Source organism: Octodon degus, unplaced genomic scaffold (assembly GCF_000260255.1).
Source record: "Octodon degus isolate 3935 unplaced genomic scaffold, OctDeg1.0 scaffold00025, whole genome shotgun sequence".
NCBI lineage: Eukaryota > Metazoa > Chordata > Mammalia > Rodentia > Octodontidae > Octodon > Octodon degus.
The window spans coordinates 18,565,481-18,579,743 of record NW_004524601.1 but is presented as its reverse complement, the minus strand read 5'-3'; the positions used below and the strand labels follow the sequence as shown (position 1 = coordinate 18,579,743).

Here is a 14,263-nt window from a genome sequence, read left to right as displayed (position 1 = left end):
AATATGAAATTATTCCAAGGAAGTAGAGATTCTTAATTCATATATATATATATATATAGTTCTTTTGAAAAATCTAGTTTAAAAATAATATATAGCTGTCTTTTGCCAAGTGGTTATGTGACATTCATGTCATGATCTCTGTTCAGGAATGAACTCATCTAACCCTTGTAAGAAAATGTTCTGTTGTCACCCAAGCTGATTAACTTAATAAAAAGCAGAGTCAGGGTTTGAACTCAAGCTCATGCACTTAATTATTATAGTAAGTTAAGTTTTATATTAATTCATCACTAAAAATATTGTCTTGCTTTCGTTTTATATCATTTGAAGAAGTAAGTGCTAATTTCATGAATGATATAGTTCATTTCTGTGTGTGTGTCTGTAAGCTATTTCATAAAACGTTGTGATTTAGAACTTCCCTTCAGTGCTACAAGGGTGAGCCTGTCACAGGATTTCTTGTTGGTCAGCGCTGTTCTCCAACTAAAAGTGCTTTCACATCTGTTTTGTTGCTTCTTCCCCTAGTGGGTATAGAAAATGCTTGAATAATGTATATGACTGTCCATATTCTTTCAGCTGAAGATTGCATACTTAAATCATTAAGATGGATTCCTGATATGGAACCAAAACTTTTTTTTTTTTTTTTAAAAAAAGGGAAAAAACTTCATTTGTAAATACCTAATTAGCCAATATTTAAATAGGCCATCTGAAGAGGCTCCCGCCCCAAGTTTGATATAGACATGGTGACCCAGCCAGCAGTCTCCTCCTGCCCGTGAGCCATGACCATCTTCTGTCTCTGAAGCCTAACTCTTTGTCACTGTTCCTCAAATCCCTCTCTCTGCATGCATCCCATGATCCACGCTGAGCCACACAGGCCTCCACAGTGTGGAGGAAACAGGAATGTTTTCCCATCCCTGTTGTATTCTTCTAATTCTTCCTCTAACCGGCTCCACCAGGAAATAAAACAGAGGTCACTGCAGTAGCAACGACTTCCGAGCTATTTGCTAAATTTAGCTGTTCAATACTTTCCACGCTAATGAAAACTGTGGACTCCATTTATAGAATGTTGAAACAGAACAAGAGCTTAAAGGTCATCAAATCCAGCTCGCACGGTTTTCTGTTGAAGGTGTAGGGGCTCAGACCCAGCCTGTGAGTTGCTTGAGGCCAGAGGAGCTCACGGTGATGACAGAGTCCGCTCAGCCTGAAGGAATGCTGAACACAGATGTTCTGCCTTTAAAGATCGGCCCAACCTAACCACCTTGCTAAGCAATAGCTGACTTTATTGGTTGTGGCTTAATTTCCATGGTCATTCGTTTTTGGGTGGCTGAGGGTAAAATGTTACTAGAAGAGAAATGAAATGATTGTGGACTAAACCCTCCCCCGACTCTGAGAACTTCCTGCTTTCTGTTCATCAATAATGAATCTTCATCCCTGCAGTCCTCCGAGGGAGCTTACACTGCACTTTTGAGCAGCCCGTTAGTAATGTGCAGTGGATAGAGCCTTTCTTTCAAATCCCAGGGCAGCAGGTCCTTGAAGGCTAGCATTGCATTTTCAATTAGCTGCTGAGTGAATGCTTGGCATGTGTATTAGTGAAGAGGCACACAATTAGTTTATTGTTCCTCTCCGTATTGTGCTGAGAGGAACCCAAGGACTGGTGGGGGAACAGGCAAGCCGGGCACTGCTGTGGATGGTGAAGAAGGGACCTCCTCAGACCTTGGCATCTTCACTTGCTTAGTCTGGAATCACAGCTGTTTATTACAAAGCACCGTGTGTGCTGCGGTGGAGTGTGGGCGAGGGACACAGCGGATCCCACTTGGGGTTAGCTTTCCGGAGCTCTTTCCATCATTGACTAATTCTCATCGTTATCATGGAGCCAAACAGCCCCAAAAAGATACAGTTTGCTGTACCCCTATTTCAGAGTCAGATTGCACCCGAGGCCGCAGAACAGGTAAGTGGAATTGGGTGGGGTCAGCCCCTCTGTGCCAGGTAACGTGAACGCGCTTTCCTGTTCATGGGAAGGTTCTCTACCTCTTGAATCGGCCTAACTTTTGGAAGTTTTAGGATATCTGAATGAGAAGTAGGTTGGCTTCTAATGTGGATTTGGGTTACGGTGGGAAACTTTTGGCTAAAATGCAGTTTCATGTAAAATTAGCTCTCATTAGAAGCAACGATTGTTGGTATTCCAAATTTAGATCTATAAATGTTTGCTTTAATTAAAATAACAGGTTCAACATTCCAAGGAAGTTTTAAAAAAATCTCAAAATTAGTAACATTTTATTTAATTATTTGTAAAATGATTGGTGGAGCAAAGAAAACATTAGATCCCCAAATAATTTCATGTTATAGGCTTAATATGTTAACATTGTTTTCATTGTATACCCTGGACAGTAATTATATATATATAGTATTTAATACATAGGATTTGAAAAATATATTTAATTTTAAAACATTTTGTTTGGCTAGTATAAATAATATTTCAATACTACCTCTATTTTTCTTTAAAGTGTAATATTGGTTACATCTTTATCCCCTTTCATTGTTAGATTTCTTAGATTCAATGCAGTGGTACCACTTAGAAGAACATTTGTGATAAAGCTACAAATGTATTCTGTAGGGAACCAAAAGCAAAGGAATTTATAGGAAAATCGGTCTCAATCACTAATTTCTTATCACAAGTATTCCTGCATCCTTTCCCAAATACTGGTACAAAGTTGTAAAAATAGTAATTGAGTCTGAGACTGGTTGCTTTGGAAGATATTTTGATAATCTGAAGGAGATGCGTCTAGACTCAGGACAGACATATGCAACCTTGAACATTTGTGTGAAAGGAGCACGGCTTCTCTCTTAGACAAGATGTCATTGGTGCCTTTTAGCCTTTATCCTACTGATGTATACTTTAGGAATTTAATTATGAGCGAGCATATTAACAAAATAATGGACATCAGAAGCAAGAAGCTTGAGTCTGGTATGCTTGTATAGCTTTTAAAGAAGAGAAAATGCACCAAACCTCTTACTTTCAAATAAATTACACATTATAAGATTCATATGCACAGTTTACTTACTGATATGTGTTCCAAATTTTATACTAGAAAATAAAAGCTAATATTAATTGAAACTTAAAACTCATACTAATTTAAGTATAACATATACTAGAAATTTGAGGTTTGCAAGTTCCTCTTACCCATTTAGAGATAAGGATAATGGATCTTAAAAGCATCACCAATATTGTGAGCTTCCAAGAGAGCCATTAACTTGAGCGAGCCGTCCCTGTATTTCCACATACATTCATTTTCAATTGCATCCTTTGATTATATATGATGATTTCTTTTTGTGGAAATGCTGTTTTGTGATCAAAGAAGGCAAGAGGAATATCTGACAGTTCCATTCTCTGCCTTTTTATTCTGAACAATAGTCAGCAAGGATGCACAGTGTGTTCTCCAGAAGTTGACTTTTGCATGCTGGAAGAAGATTAGAAAGTATTTGCTTTGCAAACTGTAATCAAGGCCATGTATGATTGTCACTGACATTAGCTGGGCCTTTGTTGTTCACAGATCAGGAAAAGAAGACCCACACCAGCATCACTTGTGATTCTCAATGAACATAATCCCCCAGGTAAAGAGCATGGTGTCCTTTGGACTGATGGAACAGTCTAAATAGGATGGTTTCAAAATCATCTAACAGTATAAATAGGATGGTTTCAAAATCATCTAACAGTACATCATGGGCGAAAAGTTGCAGCTCTGAATTTGAGTTAGCAATACTCTAACAACTGGGTAAATGGATCATAAACAAAATCAGAAGCAAAAAATACAGAGATTAGCTCGTGCAACACCCTGCTTGTCTTTAAAAGTGGCACAGCGTTGATGGTATGCGGGGAAATGTTTTGTTAGCACCGGTCATCATGTGTTCAGGTGTTTGGATGGTCTCTGGTTCAGTGCTTAATGATGAGACTGGTGAAAAGTTGTTTAATTACGTTTCCATGCTTAAATTACAGTCCTAGAGAAACCTTTTCTTTTTCAGAGTTTTTTTTTTTTTTTTAAATTCATGTCCTGGGATGGGGCAATAAACCAGCACAGGCTATAGCTTTACTGCTGATGTCATCTCTGAATAATGCAATTGACAAAGAACCAGATCAATTTTCAGCACTGCCCATTTGAGAGCCATTCTGAATGGCTGCATCCATTTGTTGAGGTTTTATTTTCCATTTCCTGTAAAAAGCAAAACTTTATTATTATTCCTGATGAAGAACTATGATTTGCAAAGCATATGCATTATTTACTTACTGAGCAGGGTGAATTAGTCTTGCATTTCAATGCTCCTTCTAGAAGCATAAATGGGACAGGAAAGGCCAAGGCAATAATTTGTACCAGGCAGAACTTGGTGTCAGGTATTTTGCAGGTATAAACAACAAGGGAGGACAAAAAAGCTTGACTAGTGGAAACATAATACATCTAATGATAGGTTGTAGTAAATGGCCTGTTTTAAGAACAGCAGGGTAAAATAGTCCTTGTCTTCTGGATTCTAACTAGAGAAATATGTGAAAAGAAAAGACCATACTTAGAGAATGTTCATTATTCAAAGAAATACAGGAGAATTTGCAGCTGATGGGAACAGCTAAGATATTCATTACTGATGCAAAGACAATCAGAATTGAATCTTCTACGCTCAAAAGGCTGTAATATTTTAAAACTGTCTTCTAATGTATTATGTCAATTAGTAAGTATATGTTTGGATTCTTCAAATGGTATGTTCTTGCAGTTTACAAATAAATTCAAGTAAGTAAACATAATGACTAGATCGTCTCTGTTCTGAGGTAATCTTGTAGTACTTTTCCATTTCTGCCTTGCTCACTGTGGTAAACATCTCTACCGTGTCCTGGAACTCATTTGTCCCTCATTCAAAGGATGCTGCAGCCCAATTTCTAGTATGTTACACACCACCAGGGAGCAGCTTCCTGAGTTCTGCAGGCCTCTACTATCTGTCCATGCTGAAGCTGTGCAAGGAGCCTTCATTTAAGTGGCTTCCATTTATGTAGGAGACTCTCACTTGGATGCCTGAAATAATAGCTATTTTTTCTTGAGCATAAAATATGCCCATTTTACAGACGAGGAAAGTCTGTATGCAAGAGCTGAAGTGAGTTTTGTGAAGCTGTTCCTTGAGAACTGATGAATTCCAAAGACAAAAATCCCATGAATCCGACGATGAAGCCCAAGCTTTCCCAGCAGCCTGGCACATGCGCTGAGCATTAGAACTTCTCTTATGTGGTGATGGCTCTGTATGGACATTAAATCCCTATGACTAGGCAAACCAAAGTTTAAATAAATCCTTTGTCTGGACCACATAATAGATTAGGGATTATATTTACATATCTGAGAAACAGATGTAGGGTTCTCTGGTGATCTGTTTCTTATCAGACCTCCCCATCACTAGATGGCGCTACCTTATTTTCCTAATGGATCTCTTCTCTCTATGTTATAAGCCCCACTGGAGAAATAGTAGATGCACGTAACCTCTCATCTTTGTAATATCATCTTCCCGCATGGGATTATCTCTCCTAATGGGTAAGAGGCTGATCAGCCTATGGCTGTGTACAGTGCTCATATCAGTGCGCTTGGGAATCAGAGATTCTAGACTAATGATGGATTCTTGCTGCACAAACCCTAAAAGCTTATAGTTTTCCCACAAAAAATGACCTAGCACTTTACTTCTGGGCAGATAATGCTAAGAGTCCTGAGAGCAGCAAAACAAACAAAAAAAACCCTAACAATCCAAAGCCTATTTGGGTGGTGGTCTTTAGTAGGCTGTGGTCTTTTCTGATCTGTAACAGAGAGATTACAATGCATATTCTTCCTTCAAAAGTAATTGCAATCATTAAAAGAGTTAACATAAATCTACCTTAAAAATAGCAGAGTATAATCATTGGGGTCATTGGCTGATTGTCTAGGTTTTTGCATGTGATATATGGGAGTTAAACTATATTAACACAAAAAGAATGAGATCTTTATAATTGTGTCTTTATTGAATACTTCTGCCTTATTCAGCAATTCTTTATGTTCCAGATATTATCTGAACTTATATGAACAATGATAAAAAGCCTCACATTTTTCTTTTAGAGAGAATAAAAATAATTTTAAAAAACTTTAGAAACAATACAGAAGTTGAAAAAATAAGATGATAGAATTCAACAATTGTTGTTATGTTGTGTGTTGTTGTCTTCAAAGTAACTGTCCAGATTACCAGATCTAAGTATGTAAACTACAGCCACTGTGGAAATCAGTGTGGAGATTCCTCAGAAAACTAGGATTTGAGGTCCTAGTCAACCCAACTATTCCCCTCCTTGGTATTTTTCTAGAAGAACTGAAAACATCATACCACAGTGATATATCTGCACCTGTGTTCATAGCAGTACAATTTGTCATAGCTAAATCTTGGGAACAACCCAATTGCCCATCAACTGAAGGATGGGTAAAAAAAGTTGTGTTATTTTTATACAATGTATTAGTCAGCTATAAAAGATAAACTTGAGGCTTTTATAGGTTAATGGATGAAAGTAGAGGCCATACTCATAAGTGAAAGAAATCAGATATGCATGTGTAAACATCATATTGTCTCCCTAGAGTAGCAACCTGAAAGAATAAATAAAATCTGAAAGGTACACTAGATATTGTGAAGGGGAAAGAAACTGCTCAAAAGAAAAGAACAACTGGAATGAGGAAAAGGAAGAAACAAAGAAAGAAAGAAAGAAAGAAAGAAAGAAAGAAAGAAAGACGCAAGATAGCTAATTGTACTATTAATTTCTATTGGTTTATTGAAAGGAAAAATTACTGCTTAATTTTTAATCTCTATTGGCTTATTGAAAGGAAAAAAATTACTGCTTAATTTTTTGGACTAATTCTATATGACTACTTTTAAGCAATAGGTTTTTTCTGGCTTTAAAATGTAGTAACCTTTAATGAACAGAAAATGGTACAACCTTAAATTCTGGTTAAACTCAACATTCTCTTCAATTCATTGAAATAGCCCAGCAATTAGGGAAGGGACTTTAGAAATATCTTTAGTAATTAAAGATGCTTCATAGATGTAACATTTTCAGGATTAAGCCACTGAGCTGCATCTCCAGCCCTTTCTACCTGGCAATAAGGCTTTGCTTGGTTGCCCAGGCTGACACTGAACTTGCCATCCTCCTGACTCAGCCTCCTTCAGTGCTGGGGTTACAGGCATGGCCATTAAACCATGCTTGGCAAATCTCTCCAGTCATTTAATAAAGTAAAGAAAATTCTTCATTAAGGAAATATTATTAATAAGTCCTTTCCATGTTTGATGGTATCAGTGAATTACAATCATTCTTAAGCAAAAGATATAGATTACTTTTTAGAAAATTTCAGGAGTTTGAAGAAACATTTCATTATAAATTATTGTAAAAGAATAATTTGATTTTATGTTTATATATACCTATATATTCTGTTTATATTTGTTAGAGGGGAAATAGAATATGCAACTATTTTAATATGTGTAGTTTTTAAACTTACTGGTGAGGCAGGTACATGACTAGTTGAATTCCAGGGACAACAAAAATGTTCTTCCAAGTAAATGAATTCGAATTCTCATCCCCTGAAGCATTTTTTTTTGGGGGGGGAAACATAACTTAAGGATATACAAACCTCTGATGTGAACTAGTAAATCAATTTAACTCAAAACACTGCAAAAAGGGATTAAACTCTGAATTGAAGACATCAGTCCTGGGAAAGTCTAAGAGCAAAAGGTACATCTCTGTGATTAAAAAGGGCAGACAGGACGGATTTGCTTGTAGGAATAAGTCTGAATGCTAGGTAACAGTAGAAAGATTCTGGAAGCCTGAAATTTGGGACAACAAGGGTGAACCTTTTAGAGACTAGTGCCCACACAACAACCCCAAATCCACTTATTTATCACAAGGCCCCCACAACTGCAATTACACCTGACTACTGAGGTTTTAGTTTAGAAAAAACTCAACCATTATCTGTGTCATAAAAGAAAAACACGACAACATGCCTTCCATAGGTTTAACACCACTGGTATGGAGAACCACTAAAGATGTTGCCAGTGTCTTCGGACACTTTCTGGGGCTGGCAGTGTGAGTGACTTTGCAGCAAACTGCTTCTCCTTCTGTGTTTCCAGTTCCTCTTCTGATCAAGTTCATCTGATTATGGCCCCCTCCATGAAGTTCTACTGTGGAACATTTCTGTCCCCCCTTGTGGCCTTTGATGTTTGCTTTTATGGTCTGTAGTTTGGTGGTGCTTTCTAAATTTTTCACTGGAGGAACGCCTAGTGGCAAATCTCCTCTACGCAGCAATAAACGGCAAATTTGCTCTATGTAACTTATTCCATCTCATTGACAAGGTACTCGATCTTTACCTGGCTTTGAGTTGACTTAGAGGAGGCTGTGTATTTGACGACTAGTGTGCTTCAGTTTGGGTCATGCGTGTTCCCAAAAGGTCCTCATGCTGAAGGCTTGGCTGCTGGCCCATGCTGCTGTTAGAAGGTGGTGATTTTCAGGAGGTTGGACCTCGTGGAAGGAAGTGCAGTCACAGGAGAAATGTCCCGAAGTGACACTGGGGCACGGGTCTCTTTTTCTCTCTCTCTTTGCTCTCGGTTGCAGTACATGACCACTTCCCCCACATAATAGTCTGCCTCACCACAGAGCCAAAGCAATGGGGCCAATGGACCTCAGAGACTGTGACCCATGATCCGTTGTCCTGTGTGTTAGCCACCTTATCTCAGGTGTTTTAGTTCTATCGTGGTAGAAAGCTGATTAACATGCTCTTCTAAATCTAGAGCTAGGAAAGCACTGTGGAAAATACTTAAGTGTAAACCACATGGCTTCATGAGACACATAAGCCTATCTAAGTCCCCGAGACTAACTCTGTTTCAAATATCTCAGAGAAGAATCTATAATTATCTCTAGTTTTCTATTTCAGCACTGGTCAATTTAGAGGTTAGAAAATACAGCTTCTTCTACCAAATGTGAGTAAAATTTCCTAGTTTGCAACAATTGATCCTTTATTCTTTGCAACAAAAGATTGTCTTCTTACCTCTTAAAATACTTGAAAGTATGAATTATGACTTTCTTTTTCGTATTGAATATCCTGTCTTGATAAGGGCCTTAATGCACTCTATCAAAATATTCTTTCTCTCTGCCTTTGGAGCCAGAGCGGGACAAGTCTGCCAGTAAAAACCCTGCCTAGACCGGGCCTTCTGAATATTAAAGTTTGTGGCCTCTATCCTTTTCCACTTACTGTGAAGCAGAGGCAATATGGTTATGATTATATTTAATGGGCCTGATGTCTTTTAAACATGAGCAGACTAAATGCAACCAGGGCGAAGTGAAGATTTAGCTATGCCCAGGAGTTCTGAGGTCACTTAAAAGCTTTACCGCGCATCTAAAACTGGAACAAGAGATGTAATATGGAATGATTTGAAGGGAGATTTTTAGAATTTCCTATCACAGGCGAATTTGGGGGTGATTTGGTTTCTGTTTAAAAGTTTCAGCCTCATACATTCATGGAAATTAGAAATAAGAACAAAAGGGAGTTCCCTGATGTCCCCAGATTTTAAAAATAAGTTAATAGAAGAGATATGGGATCTATGAATTGCATAAACACGTGATCCCCTTTCACCTTGGTAGCACACCCAGTTACTACAGAAGCCTGGAATCCCCAAGTGCTTTAGCTGTTTGAGTCCACAAAGTGAAAAATGAAGTCATAGCTCATTTTCTATGGCATTTTCACTTCTTTACATGGGGCAAACATTCTGGGATTCAAAACTTAAGTCAATGAATGAGACTTTTATGCTGAGACAGGGTCTTACTGTATGGATTTGGCTGCTCTGGAGCTTACTAGGTAGCTCAGGCAGGTCTCAAGCTGGCAGCAATCCTGCTGCCTCAGGCTCCCAATTGCTGGGATAACAGGTGTGTCCTACCCTACCTACCTGGCTACGAGAATCTGAAACCTCAAGGTTTAGAGTCCTGAGACATTCGAGGATGGTTAGAGCATAATTCTGAACTCACAAGACAAGACAAATGACCTCCACAAATATCTGATGCTTGCTTGCTTTCTTTCTTTCTTTCTTTCTTTCTTTCTTTCTTTCTTTCTTTCTTTCTTTCTTCTTTTTTGGTGGAACAGGGGACTGAACTCAGGCCCTTGCACTTGCCAGGGAAACACTTATTCCACTGAGCCATCTCCCCAGCCCCTTTGATGGTTTCTAATGAGTCTCAGACAAAAATAGTGGGAACTTTACAGGCTCACCAAGGCAGAAGTGGAAATTTATTTCCAGAGTTGGAGACATTCACATGAAGAACGCTCTTTATGGAGCTTAGATGATTGCATGACCAAAGGCCAACTGGATGCCTTGAATGAGCTCCAGCTGTCACAGAGGAAATCCAGGGACCCTTCAGGCAGGGTAAGGCACTGTCAGGCCTCCAGGGACAGCCCATCAACCATCATCTATATCCAAAAAAAGCTGTACATGCCAATGGTCATATGAGTATGTTGCATTTTAAGTTTCCTCATCTTCTTTAGGAATGTGGCTGGAGCTTGTTCTGATCCACGGTCCTTCATGATTGCTTAGCATTTACTTTACCTTATCATTCTTCATTCCAACACATAACAAAGGTCTAACGTTTGAAGACCATTTAAGAGTTATGTGAAATTAACGTCTAAGGAATTGTCAGAAGGGCCCTTTTTCTCTACTCAGCTTTCATTTCCGAGTTATGTCATGCCAAGCCATGTTGAACGACATACAGATGAACAACGTGGCTTACTGTCAATGATCCGTGAGCTGCACCATAGAAGGACTTCTTCTCCCATCCTTGTGCAGTCTGTGTGGTCCAACCACCCAATAAATTAAGCAACTGAGCCAAGCTGAAACTCCACCTCTTAGCAATGCCAAGGTGTGCCATAGTGAAATCCTCACACTAACTAAAAGGAAAAATGAAAGGGAAAAAATCACAAACTTGAAATATTTCTTGTTTTGGCAGGGTGCTGCCATTTACTCATTTTAAGTGATAGCAGAGACCACTCACCTTCACTGTGAATTCTTTTCTTTTTTTCTGTAGTTTAGGGACATGTCTACAAGGTGTTCAGAGTCTCACTACTAGATTGGACTCACCATGATTCTCCTGTTTACAGCCTCCCAAGAGCTGGGATTACAGATGCACACCACCACACCCAGTCTCTATTGCCATCTCACACACCCTGGGAGCGGGGCCAGCAAGGCAGGCCCCGGGATCGAACCCAGGGTCCCTGTGTCTGCTTGCAGGCACTTTAATCTGCTGAGCTATTTGGCTGGCTCTACTGTGGATTGTGAAAAATGAGAAAATGGTTTAGTGAGATGTGGCAGGATGGAAAGAGTGTCGATTGGCTTTATCTTTTTGGCCTCTGTTTTCCTACCTGTGGTGGGGCGTGCAGCAGATGAAGCGTCCTGCGAGGATTGTTTGTGTGACTCAGAAGGGCCTGGCTTCAGAAAGCACTGGGATCGCTTCTCAGCTCTTCCGGTACAGGTGGCGAGGCACAGAGGTATGTGACTAACCCGTCTAGCTCAGTTTCTTTCTTTTCCAAGAAGAATATGAGGGCTTGAGAAATAGGTCGCACACAGCCTACCACCCACCAGTGAGATATGACAGCCTGCCTTGTTACACCCTGCTGGGAAAAGCAGCGAAGTTCTCCTCAATGTGCATTTCATTAGAGGATGGCTCTACCCTTTTCCTCTCCTGACAGTGTTAGGCAGTGGCAAACAGTGTCCCTAAAAGATAGTAATAGTTGGTAAGAGAACTACTATACAATGCTTCCTAGTACATTAGAAGAAGTATATACAAGTGTGGAATTATTATGTGTCCCGTGGTGTGGAATATTTGGCCAACTGAGCATGTTTTTGTGAGAATATAATTTTCACAAAATAAGTATTCCTTAGCACTTCCCTTAAAATGAGCATGATGCTGTTTATGAAATTACGAAGAAACTATTGTAACAAATAGATATGTTTGTGATAAACTTGTAGTTGACAAAAAATGAAATTGCAATTTTAGTACTATGTTGGAAGACAGCAGGTTGAAAATCAAGTATAAAAATCAATTGGAGACATCTATCAAACACTCCGTTGCTCGTGTTTGATTTCACTGCAGTGTTCTCACGTCCTTTCGAATGGCTTCCTGTGCTGTACCCCGGCTATGCACTCGCTCTTTGATTCTTTGAAGTCATTCTCCTCTACCAGTTCTTAAGACTTACTCTGGATGGTCTCATTTGTGTAAACCATTCTCCATCTTTTCCACCAATTTCTCTTAAGTTATAGCACCAGACTCACTTAAAATTTTAAAAGCGTCCCCCATCAGACTTATATTTTAGTTATGCTATTCCAGTTCTCTCCTCCCACCTTCCATTCTTAAAACTATCTGTTAGATTATGTGGTATACCCAGTTCAATATGATATATATATATTTTTTATTTTAAGGAGAAAATAACAAAAACAATTTACAAACAAGATGCTGGAAGGGTAACAATGGTTGACACCTTGCATGTTGTTATCTTTAAATTAGTTACTCAGAATACAAGATACCAGCATTTAATTGTCCAAGCAATATTAACACACACCTTTCTGTTCAATTAAATCTGAACTGCTAAAACATTAGTAAAACTAATTCTGACCAAAGAATAAGGACCCTTTCTACCTTTCTTACTATGCTATAAAGCATTTGTATGACTTTGTTTTTAATCTTCTGCTTTAAGCTTTTAGTGATGGAGTCAAAGCTAAATTTTTATTATTCATTGTGAACTATTAATGAAATAGTGGTTAAATGCCCATAAGTTACTAAAATAAAGTTTTACAATTCTCGAATGTAATCAGTAAACTTTTGACACCTACTCTGATTAAATCACAGTGTTATTGTTATTCTGAGTAAAACAGGTTAATTCCCCATTCTAGCATCAAGGAGAAACTTACACAAGGCATGTATTTTGGTGGTGAAATCAATAGACATGGCAAAAGACACAGACACAGTAGTACATGACCAAGATACCACACACGTTGCATGTCAGTACAGAGAAGTGTACTGCAGAAGTCTTTAAAGTTTAGACTTCAATGTAAATAAAGTACAGCACAAGGGGTGGAGGCTTGACAAGTGACAACTCTTGTTTTGGGGAGACAGATAAGTACTGCTTTGTTCTATCTGCTTTTTGGAGTCGTCACTAAGCAAGAGAACAGTGATGGCAGTAAGGCAAGGATAGGCTGACTGGGGCTGGCATTTCTGATCTCTAGTTTTCAAGGCTAGGTCTTACTTTCAGGGAAAGGGTATGAGTTGAGGCTTGGGCATATTCCAGTTGAAAATCAATCTCAGTTTCCTGCACACCCCAAGAAAATGGCTCATCCTCAGATGCCATAAGCTAGGAAGCTGGGTTCATGGAACTCCTTACTGCTTTATTTTTACCCCCACCATATTTCATTAATTATAGTAGTTAGGAAGAAGACAAGCCTTAGTTCAATAAATCAATAGATATACTTTTTTGCCTGCATAAACAGAGGTGGCGTCATCCTCAGCAGACCTGTGTAGCTCACCTTCACACTCGGCTGCAAATTTGAGAATGAAAAGGCTGCTGATAGCTCTTTAGTGGATTTTTACTGAGGATCATAGTCAACACATCAGTAAATTAGTGAGCATCTGAGAAAAAAATAATGAAGCCATATAATGTAGAGAAGAGCTATTTCCCAATTTCTTTACTTCGGAGCTGCTTGGCAGCAAGCCCTTTCAGCCTTGAGACTTCGCTCTTCTGCTCCTCCGTGGTCGAGGCCTGACCTCCAAGGAGAAGTGATCCAGTGCTCCCTGACGGCCCACAGAAGCGGGGCTTCCAGGGCTCCGCTGCATAGGCGGGTGTTGTGGGCGGCTGGCTGGGCCGAGAGGAAGACAGCGGGCTCGGGCTGTCGGCTGTTTGGGACATGAAAGTTCCTTTCAGGTTTCTAAAAGCAGAACATTACAAATGAACAGTTTCATGAGAACCTGAAAGAGTAATTAAAATCTAAAAGGTACAATAAATACTGTGAAAGGGAAAGAATTTGTTCAATGGGAAAGAAAAACGGGGATGAGGAAAAGGACAAATGAAAGAAGGGAAAAGATATATTTAGGTATATGCAGAATAGTTTGGATAATTGTACTGTCGATTTCTGCTGGTCTCTTGAAAAGAGCAGTAATGTTTAATTTTTTTATTCCTTTTTTTTCCTTTTCTTTTGAATTTCTTATAGCTTT

General features: G+C 39.0%; 1 protein-coding gene and 1 pseudogene across 1 annotated transcript in view; one reads left to right on the top strand and one right to left on the bottom strand.

Annotated features, from left to right (window-relative positions):
* Nucleotides 1–14,263, top strand: part of Ppp1r1c (protein phosphatase 1 regulatory inhibitor subunit 1C) — a 176,367-nt gene that overhangs the window by 46,942 nt on the left and 115,162 nt on the right. Inside the window, exons 3-4 of the mRNA XM_004628639.2 lie at nt 1,057–1,942; nt 3,546–3,606. Coding sequence (XP_004628696.1) covers nt 1,862–1,942; nt 3,546–3,606 — 142 coding nt within the window. The 5' untranslated portion in view covers nt 1,057–1,861. The remainder of the gene's footprint in view (nt 1–1,056; nt 1,943–3,545; nt 3,607–14,263) is intronic.
* LOC105741830 overlaps nt 13,722–14,263 on the bottom strand; it is a 36,044-nt pseudogene continuing 35,502 nt past the window's right edge.